Source organism: Thamnophis elegans, chromosome 6 (genome assembly GCF_009769535.1).
Source record: "Thamnophis elegans isolate rThaEle1 chromosome 6, rThaEle1.pri, whole genome shotgun sequence".
NCBI lineage: Eukaryota > Metazoa > Chordata > Lepidosauria > Squamata > Colubridae > Thamnophis > Thamnophis elegans.
Window position 1 is genome coordinate 18,401,809 of NC_045546.1, and position 21,572 is coordinate 18,423,380.

The 21,572-nt window shown below is 34.9% G+C and overlaps 1 protein-coding gene across 1 annotated transcript in view; it reads left to right on the forward strand.

Moving 5' to 3' along the window:
• CUL5 (cullin 5) overlaps positions 1-20,457 on the forward strand; it is a 32,056-nt gene extending 11,599 nt beyond the window's left edge. Inside the window, exons 8-19 of the mRNA XM_032219588.1 lie at positions 611-704; positions 5,342-5,472; positions 6,842-6,949; positions 8,538-8,602; positions 9,857-9,989; positions 11,096-11,227; positions 11,809-11,932; positions 12,144-12,319; positions 12,422-12,583; positions 12,919-13,037; positions 14,748-14,871; positions 17,535-20,457. Of these exons, the coding sequence (XP_032075479.1) occupies positions 611-704; positions 5,342-5,472; positions 6,842-6,949; positions 8,538-8,602; positions 9,857-9,989; positions 11,096-11,227; positions 11,809-11,932; positions 12,144-12,319; positions 12,422-12,583; positions 12,919-13,037; positions 14,748-14,871; positions 17,535-17,729 (1,563 nt within the window). The 3' untranslated portion in view covers positions 17,730-20,457. The remainder of the gene's footprint in view (positions 1-610; positions 705-5,341; positions 5,473-6,841; positions 6,950-8,537; positions 8,603-9,856; positions 9,990-11,095; positions 11,228-11,808; positions 11,933-12,143; positions 12,320-12,421; positions 12,584-12,918; positions 13,038-14,747; positions 14,872-17,534) is intronic.
• The last annotated feature ends 1,115 nt before the right edge of the window (positions 20,458-21,572 follow it).

A 21,572-nucleotide genomic window follows, 5' to 3' on the forward strand; every position in this document is an offset into this window, starting at 1 on the left:
AGAAAACAATGCTGACTGATTTGTAAATATGAAAAAATGTGACCTTCATAATAAAGATTGCACTGATAATTGTTACCTAGTTGGGTAATGAACCACCTGCAAGCAAATAACCAAATTCAGAGAGCACTAAGAATTCCATGGTATACTAAAAAAAAATTATATTTTATACTACAAATGTGTAACAGTACATAGTACCCTCTCCCAGCACAGTGCATTCTAGGACATAGTGGATATTAAATATATTAGGAAACTACCAGTCTTGGAATATCAGAAAGTACATTGTGTCACTTGCTTGATCTGCTGATTTAGATACCAGAGTTTTGATGCCACTTGTGTGGTTTTGCCAGCTAAGACTTCCAGACTCTCTTTCAGATCTCAGAAGCTTAAGAATCACTATTTTATTTATCTCTGCAGATGTGTTATTAATAGTATTTTAATACTTCTTCATGTTCCTTAACATTCTCCTCTTTAGATATTGTATACGTCCTGGGTGGGAGAGGAGGCTAGACTCATTGCTTTGTAATTCAGCATAAATTTTCCCATTCCATGCAAATGCATTGAAACAGTGGTATTCTGTGTACATTTGACTGTTAACTTCTTTCCCCCTCAGCTTATGGAGTGCTGTGTAAATGCTTTGGTGACCTCCTTTAAAGAGACAATTTTAGCTGAATGCCAAGGCATGATCAAACGCAATGAAACGGAAAGTAAGTGAACCTGTGAAAGTAAGAGAATATGTGTGTCCTCCCCTGGTCCCTACAGTTAGTTGGAGTTAAAATGGATTAGAATTATTTTGTTATTGGAGACATAAGGAAAATACAGTTAAAAGTTATTCTCTTCCCGCTACCATTTTGGTTACATATGTTAATTTATAATGCAGTGCTAGTTTCATTTTTTTAAATGTTTTTTTTTAATTTAAAACAAATACAGCATCCTTCTTTACATGCTATAGAAAGTGTATCAGTTGGTTACAAAAAGACTTTCGTGCATCTCTTCCACAGTCAACAAACATAATTCATATTAACTTAAGTATTTTAACTCAAATATTTATACATGTCACCATCATTATATTTCCATTTTCATTTGACTATAATTGTTTAAGCGTCCTTCATCATAAAATATACCAAAATTTAATGCATAACCACATATTGGCTTTTCAATTACTATTTTTAAAATCCTCCACTAACACTAAATCCTTATGTCATATTCTAGCTAAACATCCATAATATTTAATAAAGTTTTCTAATCCTCCTTTCCAAATCACTGTTTAAAGTTGACATCCAGTTTCCTTGTGTTATACCCATATCTATGTATATGTTGTTATTCTTATCCCTCCTTTATTTGGCTATATCCCCCTAATAATCAAAACTTTATTTGTATCTAACTTAGTTGTTGTTATTATTATTATTATCATCCTTTATGTATAATCCAAAGGGATTGCTAATCTTCCTCACATGGGTACCATTCAATATTCATATCCAATTATACTCATCATAACACTACACATTGTATACATTAGTAACATCAGTTGTTTATTTAAGCTATATCTATTATCAATAAATTTCACTGAGTTTAACTAGTTTTAAATTATGTTCTTCCATCTATCAACCTGTGTCTTTCCAATAGCAAAACAGTCTCATATCTTCTGCCATTTGTGGTGTCAATCCTCTAATCATCTTGATCAGCTTTTTATAGACTTCTCTTAGCAACTCCTTGCTTATAAGATCTCTCATATAATCTTTCTGTTTCCTTATTCAGCTTATCTTTGATTGTCAGCAGTGTTATCAATGCTTTTGCTAATAGAATTTCTCTCTTTAAATCCATAGATTCTTTAGTTTTTTCTTCTTCTGTATCTTGCCCGCTAGAATAGATTTGCTGTCCATTTAATTCCTCTTTCAGTATTTCATTCTTTCCATTTTCAGAAACAAACCAATTACCATAAATATCAGCAGGTTTAATCTCTTTATATTCATTTTCCACTTCGATTTTTTGAGTTTCAATCACCCCGTTTTGCATTTGATAGACATCCTCAATTTTTTCATCATATTTTATTGTTATGTGCTCTAAGTGTTCCAGTTTTTTCTCTATTCTTTCATATATATTTGATAATTTCTGTATTTCTGAAAGTATCTTTTGCAAATTTGAGACTTCTGTTTTCTTTTGAAATTGTGCCATTCTAACAAACCACTCAGCGGCAAAAGTATTGGCTGCGGTCACAGAGCATCGAGACCGTACGACCATCTCATCGCGACATTGGCTCCTCCTCTGTTCATTTTTGTCATTACTTATAATCGGCCCTTCTGAGATGTTAGAACAGTTGATCTTTAAAATTGGTAGATAAAATAGATGGATCTGGACGCTCATTGCTCTTATTAGTGAGATAAGGATTCAGTTGACTTGTTCCTAGTCCATCTCTTTTATCACATATTTATTTAATGCAATTCTTTGTCTAATGTTGTTCTTGAACATGAGTTACTCTAGTAACATCTGGGAACACAATTCCTTTCTAAACCCTTTATACTTACCCTATTATATAAGTTCTCTCTTTATTTAAATATATTGGTTTTTCCTGTCTTGAGCACAAGGGTAAATCTGGTGGCCTAAATGGCCTCTTCCAACTCTATAATTTTAATCAGCCTTTCAGGATTACAAAGAATTTGCTGTTTAAATATACAAGTATGTCTTTAAGCCGTAGGAATCCTATTAAGCTATGCATCTTTTTGTCTAGGGCTTGTCTTGAAACCATTTCCTCTGTATTATTTTCCTCTTTTTTTAAAAGCAGAGTGAGCCAATTACAAAATTTGGGAAAAATGAATTAGAGACACCTAATGTTTATGTTACAGTCCATAAATATACCCTATGATTACACAGTGTATTCTATGTAATAAGAAAATTGAAAGCTGTTCCTGATTTGAAACGGTTCTTATTAGTTCAGAGTGCATTTCTAATTTCCAGAGTGTAAGCTAGGCTTGGCATCTGACCTTAAAAATAAGTCTGGCTCCCTAACTTGACAGCAGTTGCTTGGCATTCACCCAGGGCTGAATATAGTAAGATATTATACCTTATGCAAATATATTGCTTTTGGCTCTCAAGGGGAATGAAATTTTATGGCAACGATAAAGACAGCTTGGTGACCCAAATAGTCTTTGTTGCATAGTCCTATAAAAGGCGACTGGAAGTTGGTGCATAAAGCAGCATTTCCCATATAGCTCATTCGCTCTCTGAAGCTTGTCTTGAATAGTATAAGCCATTAAACATTCCTGTGAAGCTAATTGGATATAATAAACGGCTGTGCAAAGCGGTTGCACTAATGCTGTGCAGAGCAGTCCTTGAAGCATTAAGGCAGCCATATTTTTTGGAAGGCTCATGTTCCTGCGTTGAAGGCTTTTTGTCCTGCCCGCATACGTAACTCTACCCACAAAGCATCTGTGCATGCACAAGCTGCCAGCACAAACTTTGAAGCAGCTTGGAGAGGGTCTAATCCACTCTTTAAAATTCTTTGCATAAAATTCTTTGCATAGCCCCAAATTATTAGGAAGCATTGTGTCTGCTTCCTAATCCAAATGATTTAATCATGATTTGTCTTACATTTACCTGGCATAAATACATAATAACAATCCATAGCGAATTTGTTGAAAAAGCCAACTCTTAGATATCTTCCTATGAAGGACCTTTTTTAAATATGGGATGGGAACTGGGTTTCTGGTTGCTGTCACTGACTTCCACATTAATTATAATATTATTAGAATTAAGCTGATTTATCCTTGAGAAACAATGCTGAGTCTCAGTTAAATTATTTGAACTAAATTCCTAAAACATAAAACTATATATGTCCTTGAAGTCTTGGGTAACTTCAAGGACATATATAGTTTTCTTGGTACAGAAGTGATGGTATAGCTCCTATATTCTTCTGGACTTATTGACTCCTTTCCCAAATATCAACTAGGATTGATTCTGCTTGGCTTTTCAATATAAATCAAAGTGAAATTGATACTACCAATCAGGACAATTCTCTGTTAACCAGAAACAAAACCAGAAGTTAATCTTTCGAATTCAATTTTCAAATCTGCAAAATAATTTTTCTTCTTTTCCTTTCTCTCTGTAAATTCTCTTTACAAAAAATATGTAGAGTATCTTCAGCAAATAACATATCCCATAACAGTTTATTATTGCATAAAGTTTTGAGGATCAAAGTCTGTTTTACTAGGTGTCCGGAATATAGTCCTAAAAATGGATATACATTCAGTTATGTTGAATTGATTACTACAGAGATGGCATTTAATAAGAAACTTTGGTCTTCTTCTTTCCTGAAAAACTGAGTTATCAGTCCATTTCTCAGAAATTAGCTGAATACCAAATTTTCTTAGCATGTAATACAAGAATATCTCTATCACTTCTAACCACTGTTAGTGATCACTATCTCTTTACCATTTTGATTTCTTTTATAATTTCTCACCTTCCACTTACTATTTGTGTTTATGTGAATATATTTGTATTATTTCTTCAGGCCTATATTCAAATGAGATGGATTGTAACTTATAAATCCTCATAGAACAGTGGTTCTCAACCTGTGGGTCGGGACCCCTTTGGGGGTCGAGCGACCCTTTCACAGGGATCGCCTAAGACCATTGGAAAACACATATTTTTGAAAAAATATGGAAAACATAAAATAATTTTATGTTTAGGGGTCACCACAACATGAGGAACTGTATTAAAGAGTCGTGGCATTAGGAAGGTTGAGACCCACTGTCATAGAGTAACAAATACAACTGTCATTAAAGTGCCAGAAGATTCTTTTGTTCCTATATTACAAAAGACAGAGTAGAAATAGTCTTTGGGAAACAGGAATTTCTTAATACAATATATAGTTTCTAAAAGTTGTGATTTGTATTATTTTATATGTATTGCAGTGTTAAAAGTGCTATGAGGGAAAAGAAAAGAGGAAATCGGTTCAAGGAAAGAAAAGAGCATGATTTTCAAACCAAGTTCTAAGTTGGGCAGTCAGGAATTGCAGGAACCAGAAGCTTGGAACAAGCTCGCTATTTAATTTCAAATCAGACTTCCTAGAATTTTTTTCAGTAGTTTGTCAAGTTCATTTAGAAAGTTAGGGCAACATGAAATCAACATTCTTAAAAGAGAAAGTATTATTTAAGTCAAATTCATCGCGAGGGACTTTTTATATCGTATTTTTGTCAACAGTGAACACTTCTACAAATCTCCTTGGCTTGCTTAATTTGACAAGAGTAGTGTATAAAGAAGTATACTATATAAAGAAAAGAAAGTTGGACAAGTGAATTATTACTATGGATTTGACCTGTGACTCTTCAATATGTTTTATCTTCAGAATTACATTTAATGTTTTCTTTGATGGATAAAGTTCCTAATGGAATAGAGCCTATGTTAAAAGATTTAGAAGAGCATATTGTTAATGCTGGATTAGCAGATATGGTAGCAGCTGCAGAAACTATTACTACTGTAAGTGAGCATTTTCTATTTTTATCCCTTATCTCCTCTTAGAATGTTTGCTAGAAATACCAAGAGTGTTTGGCAAAATAAAATCTTATATTGCCGAAATTAATGTGAAAAAAATGAATGTTAAAGTCCACTAAATTAAATAGGAAAGTACTACAACTTCTTTAAAAATTAGAATGCAAAATCACAAAGGATTTCATGGTTTGGAAGCTGTGTTATCTGAATGAGACACTCTGACTTTCACCTCATATTGGAAAGCAGCCTATTTTATTTCTCTGGCTTGTTCTGAGAGCAACAAGCAGGAATCCTGACTTTGAAACATTTTGTTCTATTTGTCTTTTTTTAAAAAACTAACTATCACTTGAAAGCATCCTTGCTTGCAGGAGTAGCCAAGCTAACAATTGGAACATAGTCATTAAAGTGAAGATTGGATGTAATGCCTTACAGTGCTCTCCTTCCTTTGCTTAGATGTTCCTACTGTGAAGCCAACCGGTTGGCAGCTTCATCCAGTGATTCATCCAACATCAGTGTTGCCATCCATAAAGGAGGAGCAACCTTTGATTTTTACTGTTTGTTCTTATAAAACAATTATTGCATCTGAATTAGCTGCTTAAATAGAACATCAGGTAGTTGAAATTGATAGTTAAAGTGGAATGTAATGAAAAGACTTTTATTCAAGAAACATATTTTGTGGCAACTTCTTATGATTTTTTTCTATTGATAAAAAGAGACAGGTTAAAAAACTGATGAAGATAATTGTATGTTTTGAGATAGCATTTTTATTTTTAATTTGCCATCACAATTGCTTTATTCTGACAGCTGTTTAGCCAAAAACCTTCACAGCTGGTGCAGCTAATTTAATGAAGTTAAAGTAAAAAATCTTTTCCTTACCCCCACAAATTTGGCTTAACATTCAGGCTGTCAAAGAGTCAACAAAAACTCTTAACACTATCGCGGTATCTTGCAACCTATGATTTTTAGGTATGTTTGGGTGTTCTATTCTAAATCTGGATGGGTGGCAATTTGAATTGGGTAATCTGGTAGAGTGAGCCTGGTTCATGCTGATGCCATGTGGAATCGTGGCTAAAGAAAACAAGAAAATTGAAAACAAGTGGAAGAATGTCCCTATTGGGTTGGCAGCTAGTAACTTTTCTGGAGGCTAACTTGCACAAAGTGTGATTTTATGAGATATAAACTAGACCACAAGAAATAACTTGTACCTTATTCAATAAGGCTTATTGTACTATTCATGGGCTCATGACTGCTATATCAGAAATGCAGTTGAAAAAGGGAGGGTGATTTCACTTGATTATGATTGATTGCTTTTTTCCCCCTCCCATATTTTAATCTTTGTTTTGCTTTTCAATTTTAGGATTCTGAAAAATACGTAGAACAATTACTTACACTGTTTAATAGATTTAGCAAATTAGTTAAAGAAGCTTTTCAAGATGACCCAAGATTTCTTACTGCTAGAGATAAAGTAAGTCACCAGTTGGTTCTTGTTTCATTTTTTTGATGATATATGTTTACATGTATTTGGTTTTTTAAAACAGTAAGTATTAAAAAAGCCAACACAGTTCTGGGCTACATAAACAGAGGGATAGAATCAAGATCAGGTGAAGTGTTAATACCACTTTATAATGCTTTGGTAAGGCCACACTTATATGCATCCAGTTTTGGTTACCATGATGTAAAAAACATGTTGAGACTCTAGAAAGAGGGCAGAGAAGAGCAACAAAGATGATTAGGGGACTGGTTGCAGGAACTGGGTATGTCTAGTTTAATGAAAAGAAGGACTAGGGGAGACATGATAGCAGTGTTGCAGTATCTCAGGGGTTGCCACAAAGAAGAGGGAGTCAAACTATTCTCCAAGGCACCTGATGGTAGAACAAGAAGCAATGGGTGGAAACTAATCAAGGAGAGAAGCAACTTGGAACTAAGGAGAAATTTCCTGACAGTTAGAACAATTAATCAGTGGAACAGCTTGTCTCCAGAAGTTGTGAATGCCCCAACACTGGTAGTCTTTAAGAAGATGTTGGATAGCCATTTGTTTGAAACGGTATAGGGTTTCCTGCCTAGGCAGGGGGTTGGACTAGAAGACCTCCAAGGTCCCTTCCAACTCTGCTATTATGTTGTATTGTAATTAGTCAAGATGTTTATGAAATCATACAAGTAAATTGCCAGAAATTGGGCTTTCTGTAGAGATTTAAGTATTAAGATAACTGCAAGATTTTATTTATATATTTGCATTGCTGTACTTGTAATCTTGCTTTAATAAGAAGATTCATCAGTATCTTCATGAAAATCATGAAGAACAGTCACAGGGTAGAATTTAAAATAGCAACACTTCATATTTCACAAAAAATGAGCAAATGCCTCTAGCATGACATAGTATCTTACAACCGATAAATAGCATTTTAAAATATATTGATAGGCTAGAGAAAATGTCTGAAAATAATAATGAAATGTAATGCCTCCTAATCTGGCAACAGTACTTACAAAAATCATTTTGGAATATTTGTTGATTACAAACTAAATAAAAGTAAAGGTGCCTTCCAGGGATAACATGGCTAACTTTCTCCCAGCTAGGAAGTTAAGTAGAAACAGACCTTGTTAGCATGTGGATAAGACATTATCAGGGAGTCCCGCTGAGTCATTTTTGCCAAGGATCACAGAAGTAGTAATATCACTGTATACTTTACTTCACCATGAAGATCTAAAAATATAAACAGATTCCAGCAGGGCAACAAGATATAGATAAAACTTCTGAACCTGTGGGCTAATTTGGTGTATCCAGACTTACATCCATGTCCCTTCATTTTTTCTGTCTTCTTTCCCCCTTTCTCATGAACAGAAGTTTGAAGCAACAGTAAACTTCAAACTTCCCCTGAAAGTAGTGGTTCTTAGGGACATTTTCTGTGTTTTGGCTGTTTTCCCAATGTGATACAGGAATTTGGTTCTTAAGAGTGATTGTTTTAAAATTAACATATTTTTGTTTTTAAAGACATACTTTGGTATGAAAAAAAGTAGATTGAATGCCTGTATTTAATGCTTTATTTTTATTTTAGGCATATAAAGCAGTGGTTAATGATGCTACAATATTTAAACTTGAATTACCATTGAAACAGAAGGGGTAAGTAATCTGAATGAGTACTTGGCAATAATAGAATGTAATTTTTGTTTATATTTTGAATGGATATTTAGGATTGTCCTTGTTTTCTGTAATACTTGGGCAAACTTAACCTAGGCAATCCGTGACCCGTCAAAACCGTGGTCCACTAAAGCGCGCCCGATCAAAGCCCGTACGTGACGTCATCAGCAGCGCGACAAATAAAATTAAAAATAAATTAAATTAAAATTAAAATAAAATTAAAGCAAGCCGATTCACATAAAGGTAAGGGTTAGGGTTAGGGTTAGGGTTAGGTTAAGGGTTAGGGTTAGGGTTAGGTTTGGGTTACGTTAAGCGTTAGGGTTAGGTTTAGGGTTAGGTTTAGGATTAGGTTAGGGTTAGGTTTAGGGTTAGGTTTGGGGGGGTTAGGGTAAGGTTTTCGCGTTAATTTTAAATTTACTGCTCACAGCGTGCCGTTTTCGTCGCGCTGTGATGACGTCACGTACGCGCTTTCGTCGAGCGCACTTTAGTCTACTGCGGATTTGTGGTGGAACCAGGCAATCTACAAACCTTGAAAAAAAGTGCACAAAAGCATGCACATAGTACTAAAGGTATCTCAGATACTCAGATATGTATATCTTACCTATCTACTCCTAAAACACATTACATTAATACATTATTGTTCAGGTTTAATGCATTTCCAAACCCTGTTACTGATAATGTTGGTGATAACCATAAGATAATATTAAAAAAAGAAATATTTCTAGACATTTTTGCTTATTTACCTGGAACTATGGTTGTCATTTTGAAGCACATTAAATCGGTAATAGAAAATGACTTGACAATTCCTATAGGATCTTACAATATTTAAGTTTTCATTTATTTAAAAAATTACACATTTATTTCTTTATGATTTTTGACAAATGTATATTGTCTTTTTATGTACACTGAGAGCATATGCACCAAAGACAAATTCCTCGTGTGTCCACTTGGCCAATAAAGAATTATATTCTATTCTACTCATTTCTCATGCAAATTGAACTGCTTTTCTGTAGGTTCCCATATCTATTTTATTTTATATTTTTATTTATATGTAAAAATTAATATAGTCACTTTGAAATAAAAGAAATAAATTTATACAGTGCAAACATGTAAAATATTGATTGTTTTTACATAAGGCATTTCCCCTTTTTTGTTCATAAAATAATGAGTTTATATAATGGCATGAAACCAATGTTAGTGATTCTGTATAACTTTTGGCTACTATTTTTTCCTTAGTGTTGGATTGAAGACACAACCAGAATCCAAATGTCCAGAGTTACTTGCAAATTATTGTGATATGTTATTAAGAAAAACACCACTAAGCAAAAAATTAACCTCTGAAGAAATTGAAGCAAAACTTAAAGAAGTGGTATGTTCTTTTTTTGTTTCTAGTTTTTATTTGAGAGAAATAAATGTGAAGGTTGGGTAATTTCTCCTCAATGTCTTTCTGCCTTTCTGCTCTCAAAACTATCAGAACATAGTACTTTTTCTCTAAATCTGAGTTAATAGCACTGAGAGGTCAGTTATGATTAGAAGTGACATGTTGATTTAGTCCTTAAAATAGTTGCTGATGAGGGCAAGGTGTCATCCATGATATAGCTAATGGTTATACATCATTAGTAATGCAGTCCCTATACTCTTGAGCACTGAAAAGATTCTACTGATTGTATGATATTCCCCTAAAACGTAAGTTTAAGATTGTGATTGAAATCTTCACTGGATTTAAGTGAAACTTTCAATCCATTAGTTGTTGCCAAAGTTTACGTCAAAGGTAAATTTCTAAATAAGTAATATTTCCTTCTTCTTGATATTGTTGACATTCTGTTCCTCCCTGGAGAGAGAGGGAAAGGGAGAGAGGAAGCCTGCTATATCTACAATTAAATTTCATCTTAGGATATTGCACGTTTTAGGTTGGAAAGATGCTTTAGCAAATGGCCATCTTTCAAAAATGAAACTATCTCAATATATTTTATTTAAAGCTATGCTCTTTTTAAAATGTGATACAATAAAGGTTGTTTTATTTAAATCTTTTTGAAATCAGATGACATAGATTTTTAATTATCTATCTGATCATAGTAGGAGTTTGGTCCTATCAAACTAGTGGAGTTTCAGTATATTAATATAAACTAATTTGCACCTTGGAACATTTCCTATCACTGATTAGTGATCACAATCCTTATTGGCAACTAGCAATCATGTTTCATTTTGGGGCTGTTCATATTCAAACATTTTAAGCAGCGGATAAGGTATACTGCCTTATGATCACAAACATATTTTTGCTATTTTTAAATATGAACAAAAGGCAGTATTATGGATGCATCAGTATAAATGAAGTGATATATATGGTGACTGAATATGTTGATACATATAGGAATTTTTGAAGGGTGGTAAAATATATTCTGGAAATGCTGTTCTGCAACAGGAGTAAATACTAATAGCAATCATAAAAATATGTATAATGCTTTTTAAAAACAGCTATTGGTACTCAAGTATGTACAGAACAAAGATGTTTTTATGCGATACCACAAAGCTCATTTAACAAGGCGTCTTATATTGGATATATCAGCAGACAGCGAAATAGAAGAGAACATGGTTGAATGGCTGCGAGTAAGTTCATCACTTCTATTGTTTACTCTTTTCTTTAGAAAGCATAGTTTTTAATTTAAGATCACACAAACTGTAAATGATTGAATCTTACATTATCTGTAGCCTGGTCTTTAGTTTAATGTGAGCAAACTTTTTATTCAATTTTTTAAAAAGTAAAAATTGAACTTAGAACTTTGTATGTTAAGGTACCAACAATGATTTAACAAAGATTTATATAAACAAAATAGCTAGTTGGTCTGTAGTTTGAACCCAACCTCTTTTGCTTCCCCCCCCCGCCCCTCCCCATGCATGAATGTGAAGAACTGATTAATTTTTCCACTTTAGTACATTATATGTGGGAAATAAGTTGTTCTTATGTTAGTACGTGGATATTGCTAGTTGTAATACCTTCTCGGAGTTGTACAAAACCACTTGGGCTTTGTTATGGTTCAAGAGGCTGGTTTGAATGGCCACTTCACTTGCTTTGCAAAAAGTCTTTGAAATGATTTTGCATGGGCCTAATAGTTAACTAAAAAGATCAGTAGTAAGATTTTACTGTATTTAAATCATATAGTTATTGCTTCAATCCTCTCTCTGTGCAGGAAGTGGGTATGCCAGCAGATTATGTAAATAAATTGGCAAGGATGTTTCAGGATATTAAGGTATCTGAAGATCTCAATCAGGCCTTCAAGGAAATGCACAAAAATAATAAACTGGCCCTCCCAGGTACTTTTTATACTTGTTACTTTTTAAAATTCTCAGTGTTCTAGTAAGCCAAGATTATTTATATTTGTTTATCCTGGTTGTTGTTTTTTTGTTAATAAATATATTGGATAACTATAATACAAAATTGTGCATTCAGTTTCTTTGACTTCATACATTGGTTGATAGTTTTAGTGTTACTTGGCTGAGCTTTCTGTTTTTGTTTTCTGTACAGCTGATTCTGTGAATATTAAAATTTTAAATGCTGGGGCTTGGTCCAGAAGTTCTGAAAAAGTTTTTGTATCACTGCCAACGGAATTAGAAGACCTTATCCCCGAGGTTGAAGAGTTCTACAAAAAGAACCACAGTGGCAGGAAGCTTCACTGGCATCATTTAATGTCCAATGGAATTGTAAGTATGTCACTTCCTTGCATTTTGTATTTCTGTTTGGTTTTGGCATCCTGAAAGTATGAGTGTATTTAAGCTCACTTGCTAATTTTTGGTCATTAACAGATAACTTTCAAGAATGAAGTTGGCCAGTATGACTTGGAGGTTACTACGTTTCAATTGGCTGTGCTTTTTGCATGGAATCAAAGACCCCGAGAAAAAATTAGCTTTGAAAACCTTAAACTAGCAACAGAACTTCCAGATGCTGAGCTTAGGAGAACTTTATGGGTAAGTCTTCAGCTCTTCAATAATATGATAATAGCATTGTGGGAACATGCATATTAATGTGAGAAACGAAGAACAAGTCTTAACCTTTTCTACTTTTAAAATAAAATCTGTCTTTGAAAGTAGGCTTGCTGGTATCGTTATTATCAGATTACATTTCAGAATGATCAAATGTAATACTTAAGGCTTTTCTTTAACATCTAATTAAGGTAACTAAAATTGCTAGCTTTTGATTATGGAATTAAAAGAATTTTGTCAATGAAGGCATGACAAAATTTGATCTCTATGTTTGATCTAAGATCTGATTTTCATGGTCTTTTTTCTCTCCTAATTTACAGTCTCTTGTCGCATTTCCAAAGTTGAAACGTCAAGTTTTGCTGTATGAACCTCTAGTCAATTCACCCAAAGACTTTACAGAGGGAACTCTCTTCTCAGTGAACCAGGAGTTCAGCTTAATGTAAGAAGTGATAGCTGGCTTACTCACAAATGTTTTATAGATATCCAAAGATAACTTTTAATATTGAATGGTTCAACTGCTCTTAAAGTTGAACTTTGCGATATCATTAGAATTAAGCTACATTTTTTTACAGTTTGAAATTGTAAGAGTTAAATGTTTTGATATATCTATATTCAGTTTTAGAAATACAAATATTTCCTTTTTCCTGATATTTCCGTTTATTAAAACTATTATATTGACTGAAGACTGGAATTTAAATATTCTTTAAATCCTTTTAAATCAAACAAACATTTAAATTTTTCCTTGTTTTCGTCGCTTAAGTATTCCAGTAATGCACTCAATATTATCCTGTGGATTGCCTTCCCTGGGCCATAATCTTCTGCTTCTGAGAAAGTTATTCTTAGCCCACTAGAATTTTTAAAATAGTACTGTAGATAAAAATTCTTAGTGATTGCAATTGATGGAAATTGCAAACTGGCTGTTAAGCCAGTTTGCAATTGAATTGAATTGAATTGAATTGTGTTCCAGTGGCTGCTGCAATGGCCAGAACTTTGAGGAAAAGTTGTAAATCCCTTGGTTTAATGCCATCATAACATCATAATAATCCATATAGTCTCTGCATGGATTATTGTTAGCATATGAATACTGAAAAATATGATATACTACGCACAGTATAGTTTATATTAGATGGACATCCATATAGTAGCAGTGGGGTTTTTTATGTTTCTAAGGTAGAATAGCAGGACTCCTGAGTTCAGTTTGAATTCTGAAAATACATGGCATAACCATGCAGAATTATTGGTAACAAGGCAGAACAATTCTTTTTGATACATTTTCTTCCAGCTCCGATATTTTCCGAGAGTCTCTTATCCAAATACTAACCAGGCTTGGCTCTCTTAACTGCCAAATGTAAATCGTAATAGAGAGACTGTGCAGAGAAGAGATAGGCCAGGTAAACAGACTTAGTTGTTCCCATGCACATGCCACATTCTCTGCTGACATTAAGGACAATGTAGTCATCTGTGCAACCAAAATCATTTTGTATGAAGTTTGCACGTAAATTGTTGTTTATATTGCCTTGTGGAGATGGCCTTGTACCTAGTTAAGAGTTCTCATTAAAGGTAGGTCAGATGGCGTGGAATAATATAATTAAAAGTACTAAGTACTAAATCCAGCAATTCTCAGCTTGAAGTTTATTTTTGTGATAAACTATTTTTTAACTTCAGTTCTCTTTCATATATTGTGTTGAGATTGTGTTGTAACAAAAGTTTTTTAGGCAATATGCAATATTTGCAATTAGATTATACTGTTATGAAGAACACAGAATAATATGAGTAAAGCACTTAAATATTAAGCATTTGTAATATTGATTATAGTGTTAGAGCACATTATTTTGTTAGTAAATATTAATTTCCTGTTTTGTGCTTTCAGCCATAATAACGTATAAATATAAAACAGTTAAATCTTTGTGAGCAAAATATTAACAAATCACGAAAAGCCATTAAATATTCAAGTAAATGGAAAAAACAGGATTGCTTTCCTAAAAATCATTGGAAATTGTATACGGATACAATTCCCAATGTCTGTATTCAGTTTCAAATCTCTGTAGTCCAAGTAGCTGCGTCTCTCAAATCGTCAATAACATCCACTGATTAAAACTAACCTATATATGTTTATTCTTTTTTTGCATTTCCTGTTTGGTTTTTTCAGAAAAAATGCTAAAGTTCAAAAAAGAGGTAAAATAAACCTTATTGGTAGACTGCAGTTAACAACAGAGAGAATGAGGGAAGAAGAGAATGAAGGGATAGTCCAGTTAAGAATATTACGAACCCAGGTATGTTAACTGACCATAGGTTGTTGCTTTGTGTAATTCTGGAACCTAAGAGATATAATATACAATTATGGTTATGCTGTTCAAAAAGTAGTATTTTGATACTTGACAACCCCCCCCCCCTTTCCTTCACATTATGTAAGTAGATGAAAAGTAGAATTGATGCTATAGGCGCGTGATGGCACGCGTGCTGGAAGTCGCACACCGAGCCATCTCTCCAGGCATGCCAGCCATCACCCGTTGCTCTTCTGGGTTCTGTCGCACACATGCACGCCGTCCAGCTGTTCTTCACGCATCGGGAGTGGTGGAAACCGGAAGAGCAGCTCCCTGGCCTGCATGCTCGTGCCAGGAAACTAAGCTTCCAGTTTCCAGGGCGCACATGCGCACCAGCCAGCTGGTCTTTGTGCGTGCATGTGCCCCAGAAACCGGAAGACCAGGTGACGTGCGCACATGTAGAAACTGTAAGCTTTGCTTCCCGGCGCACACATGCATGCCAGAGAATTGCTCTTCCAGTTTCCGGTGCTCCCACGTGTAAGCTTAGCTTAAACGTGGGAGCACCGGAAAGTTCAACAACACTGGTATAGGCTGTGGAGATTCATACATTCAACTGTCTCACTTTGTCATCAGAAGGGCTTCACAAAACAAGCAGGTGAAAAATAGTTTTTCTGCTAAGTTACAAGACACAAACTGAAAACCAGAAACTTCAAGGAAGAGAGTTTGAGTAGATTTCAGTATATACAGTGCAAAAAAGAAAGAGTAGCAAGAAATCCAGGTTGATATTTTAATACTTCCACTTAAAATTTCTTAGTTGATAGGTACAACAATGAAGATTTGGGAGCCATTTCCAAGGTGCATTGCATGCTAAAGTTTACCAACTTCCACATTACTAGGCACATACTACCCAGATGACATTATAAAGGTGTTACTAACAAGTGCCCATTAGTAGAATCTGGCATGAGGGGATTATAAATAAGTATAAATTTGTAAATTAGAAAAAAACATAAAATATAAGTTTCCTGGTTTTGAGGGGTGTGTTTGTATGTATGTCATGGGGAGGAATACATTGTCCATCAAGCTGATAGTCATCAGCCTGTAACTGGCTCTGCAGTGCCATATGGATATTCTAGATCACTTTGTAGCTTGCAAACTATAACTTAGTTTCCAGTTTACTGGTATTTGTATGCCGCCCACTCCCAAGGGACTCAGGTTTGCCTCCAGCTGTCCTAATCACAACTCTGAGTGCTCTACTTCTTTCTGTGATCCTTCTATCCCAAGGCTGTCAAACTCAAGTTTCATTGAGGGCCGCATCAGAGTTGTGTTTGATCTTGGGGGGCTGGGGTAGGTGTGGCCAGCTTAATGTCACTCGGGTTGGCACCTGTGGTGGCCCGAGCACTCTGTCAGCAAAAACGGGCTCCCGACTCCATTTTTTGGCTGCAACATCCTCCTGCAACCCTCTGCCAGTGGAAACGGTGTGTAGCCCTCCCGAACTCCTTTTACACTGGCAGACGGTTGCAGGAGGCTGTTGCAGCCAAATAAAAAATAAAAAAAAATGGAGCTCGGGAGCCCATTTTCGCTGGCAGAGGCACTGTGGGTTGACCCTTCACTGTTTCCAGGGTGGCCCCGCAGAAAACAGTTCTAAGCACCCTGCAGGCTGGATCCGGGCTGCGGGCCTTGAGTTTGACACCCCTGTTCTATGCCATTTTGCCTGTATGTTGGATCATAAATAATGCTGTCCCACACTTACAGAGATTAACTAAACCTTCCCTCAGATTGGCACTTTCTAGGTGTGTTGAGAGTGCACCTGCCAGAATTCCCAAACCCCGTGAGTGCTAAGTTGTAAATGTAGAGGACAAGGAAAATGACCTTAACAGAAATATACAGGCCATGTTGCCTAGTCCAGAGAGTCTACATGTATTTTTAACAAAGTCAATTTCTTACTCTCTATATTGGAATAGCTAGTAAGACCAAATGAAAATTGTCTTCTACATTCGCTCACTAGAATATAACCTGCTTTTTCAAGTTATGCTAAAATATCCATTTAGCTGTTTCCTAGATAACTGATAATATTGCTAAAATAAATCCTAGGCCCATGATGGCAAACCTATGGCACGCATGCCAGAGGTGGCACGCAGAGTCTTCTCTGTAGGCATGTGTGCCGTCGCCAGCTGCTCTTCTGGTTTAAAACACAGGGCGTTTGGGGGGCCTTTTTGGGGCTGTTTTTCAAACTGTTTTCAGACCTGAAATTGGCCCAAAAAATAGCCTGAAAATGGCCTGAAAAATGCCCCCCAAATGGCCAAAAAATCAGGCATGCATGCACCGGCTAGCTAGTATTTGGGTTTCTGACACTCGGGCGTGCACATATGCATGCGAATACACAGGCATTTCGGTTTGGGCACTCGGTGCCAAAAAGGTTTGCCATCACTGTCCTAGGCAATCAGGCTGGTGAGTATGTATGTAAAGAGGTTCCTTTATCTAAGCTTGTCTGACCTTCCCAGTTACTAAAACAAACTCTTCTAGTTGACAGAAAACTAACACAGTGACCTAAACAGATGCTTGTGCAATTGTGTATATGGTATCTCTTTCAACTTGTTCGCTACATCCACTTTGCTTATCTTGGACAAATATATCCAAAGTGCAATTTTCCCTTTTTCTCTTTCTTTTTTTAGGAGGCTATCATCCAAATAATGAAAATGCGGAAGAAAATTACTAATGCTCAACTTCAGACTGAATTAGTAGAGATATTAAAAAATATGTTCTTGCCACAGAAGAAAATGATAAAAGAGCAAATTGAATGGCTTATAGAACACAAATATATCCGAAGAGATGAATCTGATATCAATACGTTTATATACATGGCATAGCTTAAGGATTTACTGGAAAAGGCCAAGAAATGTGCATTGGGAGTGGTTTGGGCAGAAAAAAATATACAAGAAGACTGTGCTGTAAAAGGACTTGACCTGCATTACTTACTCAAATTCCTGCCTTACCTTACCAGAGGACTTCATTTTGTCAATCTCTCTCTCTCCTTTTTTTTTCCAGTTAGCATGATGGTGTTCCCCTCATCTTGTGCACATTTTTAACAGCATGCTGGTTTTGTGGGGAAACAACATTCACAGAGAGCCCATTGTGAGAATGTTAGGATTTGATTTGCACCTGGAAGAGAACAAAATCTGGGATTTTTATATTACAGAACTTGCACAAAGAAAAAAAAATTCAGATATTCACGCACTGAAAAACTTGCTAGTTTTCATTTTCACATAAAAAAGAGAGAAGCAAATAGATTAGATGTAGCACTTCACACTTTGTGCTTTGGAACAACTGCCTAAATGTACTGTCCTCCTTTTGATCTCTTCCCCATGTATAATATTTGAACAACACACAAATGCATCACATCTATAGATACATATTTATCTGTTAGCTTAAACAAGTGCTTCAGTATGAAAATTGGATTGGAATACTGGGATGCTAGTAATCCTAACAGGATATATTACATATGTCATATAGTTTGCTTCAATCTCCCCCCTCCCTCCTTTTTTAATATTCACTTTATTCATCGAAAGATGTGTTTGTAGTGGAAAAAAATATTAAATGTATTTGTTATACATTTAATATTGATATTCACTACTTAGTATGCTTTCAGAAAAGTAATGCATTAAACATAACCAGTACACAGTTCCCTCAAAATTGTTACATTTTGACAATTCTTATATATACCTTTATTTATTTGAAAATAACTAAACGTATGTTTTTACACGTAATCATACTCTGAAGAAAAAAAGTGTGGAAGAAGGCATGTCTTTTTGTCCAGTTTGACCAGATAACAGATTGATCAATTGCATAGGCTGTTCACTTACTCTACCAACAACAGTCGTACCATAGCCCCATAAGTTTAGTGGGATGTATCAAACCCACCATTAGTTGAAGGCCCTTTTCTCCGTTCCTTAAAATTAATCTGCCTCAGATTTAAGTGAAGAAACAAATACTAAGGCTGTGAAATATAGTTTAATCTATAGAAAGCAAAAAAAGTACAGAATTTCAGATTAAAATAAATGCTAGTAAAGGACTCCCAAGTTTTTAGCTTCTCTAAATGATTTCCTACTGTGCCATATTGCTAGCCCCTCTTTGCAAAGCTACGTTTGAAATTTTAGCAGTGCATACGAGTTTTGTCATCTTTCAGTTGTTACATTAGACTATGGCTGCTAATTGGTAGAAAAGTAAGATCAAGACAGCGTAATTGTGGGCCAAATGAATTTAGCAGTGCCAGGAATATAATCCAGTGGAAATGGAAATCAGTTCAGGCTGTAAGGTTTTCTTTTTCTGATTTCTCGTCTGTACTCCCTTGTATACAATCTTCCTAAGTAAATTCTTAAAAAGTGCATGATATGTCCACAGGGGAAGGAAAATTCGTCCCCATCCTCCAAATTGGAAACTGAACTTTGAATTCTGCCTCAAAACCTTGCACTGATGCACACATGCAGATTATAACTTCCACCTGTAATGAATGTCCCAGGGTTAGGTTGAGAGAACCCTACCATATTGCAGTGGAGAATTGCAGACATTCGTGGTTATGAAAAAAGCAAGTAAATGAAGACAGGGTGCTGACCTGAAGTTTCATCTTCTGTATTTATGTGCATTTTTTATTACTTGTAGAACAGAGATTAATATTTTTTAAAGCGCTGCAAATTTAACATAGGATTGTTAAAAATCTCAATTTCAAAATGTTGTGAATAAAAGTCAGAAAAAAGTTGTATATATTATCCAACATTCAATATATGCTAAAGGAAAAAAAACTAAAATTGATTTACCAAGAAGTCTTTTGTACATGCTACAAGATTTCCAAAACTGCATTTGATTTGGAAATAAAGTTAGAAATGGGTAGAAAAAGACAAAAAGTTTTTTTTAGAAAGTATGTACATATTTCTAAAATTCTTTGGTAGAGTCCTTTTGACTTTGCTTCCTGTTACTTTGGCTGTGAAAGGAGCAGGCATGCGGCATTGAATATCCAACCAGCCCTAAACCTCATATTTAATGACGTCCAAATGCTAGCAATCTGACTTTCAGAATGATTTCATTTCTTAGCAGGGCAAGTCTTTTAAAAGTTACATTTTGTGTCTGACTTCTAACTTCCTTTAGGTTTAATGAATAGCTCTTCAGAATTACCTCTCTCTGCACTTCCTTTTGCCTCTTGGAAACAGAGATAACTGATGCAGTGTAAGAGATATTTTTTGAAGGGAAAATTGCTAGGCACCCCAGGTACACATGGAATAGTTTTTGGAGCACTCGTGTGCCTGGATGTTGCTAATGGAAGACTGTCCTTATTTACATTAAAAATATTCATTACTTGTGTCTTACCTTTTATACCCATTTCATTCATAATTTAAGTGAGTTCAAAGCCAGAAAATATAACGAACAATATGCTATAAATCCTAGTTTCAGTACTTAATACAAATTGGAATACATGCCATGTGAAACATGATTCAAAACTCACACCAGCAATTTTCTTCCAGCTGCAGCATCACATTTAGCATTTCTGCTCGGACACTTTCAACAAGATGCCCTTAAGGCGAACTTTGTTGTGAAGGTAGCTACCTATGGCTTAAAAAAATATACGCAGAAGTATGGATACTTTCACATCTAAAAGTAATGAAATAGTCCTTGCAATATGGCACTTTTCAAGCTGATTTTTTTAGCTTTGGATTATTATTTTTGTTCCCGCCAAAGACCTAGAATAAAGAGGTGCTGCTTCTAGGGGGGGAAATGTTGCCACAAGCATTGCCACTGTGGTTTGTATTAGGTTATATTCTAAATGTGAAAAAATATTCTATGAAAAATAATGTGAGTTGCATTGATATAATTATACTTACAAAATGTTTTGTCACAACTAATGAGGTTCATACTCTACTTCGAAGTCTTCCATTTTTTCCTTAATCCCATTGATGTCTTCGTGTACTATATTCATTTATTGTTTTTCTTGGGAGCATAGTATAGTTAAATTTAAGTTTTAGTGGTGGTTCTTTCCCCTTTCCCTGTTTTTTTAAAGGAAACATGACCTGAGTAATCATAAACTTTGGATTTTATTCACATTATGGTATCAGTTGTGGAAGGTACACATAAAAATACAGAGGGGAGAATTTTGATAGGTTCATGGACAAATTTTGGTATCTTGAGTGCAAAATTATTTTCATGGAACTAGTTGGAATGCTGTGTTTGTAAATTCAAGGTTCTACGTGTGAAATAAAACAGTACTCAAGAGCATTTCTGTTAATAGACTATATGTAGCCTGGAGTGCAGCGCAAACTTGAGTTTCCAAGGTTGTAATATCTATCTACATATGGTAATTTACAGTTTGAATGTATGCCACTACATATGAGATAATGCTGTACAATTTTGACTGGTAGCAGTTTCTTCTTGTATGGCAGTCTGGCTGAACTATTTTGATGTACTGCTTAATTTTTGGATTTTATTTTTTAAGTTGTATAATTTATTTTCATGCAAATAAAATGTAATATAAAATATTCTAAAAACAGTATCATTACTTTTTTGTTCTAAGGATTTCTTGCATTTATGTCTACCCCACATCAATAACCATATTAACCAAGATCTGAAAATGGCTTCCTCAGCTCTTTCCATGTTTTGTAGGATTGGGACCTACTTGATTAATCCTTTAGTACCAATTTTGTTTGCATGATATGCTAAATCATGGT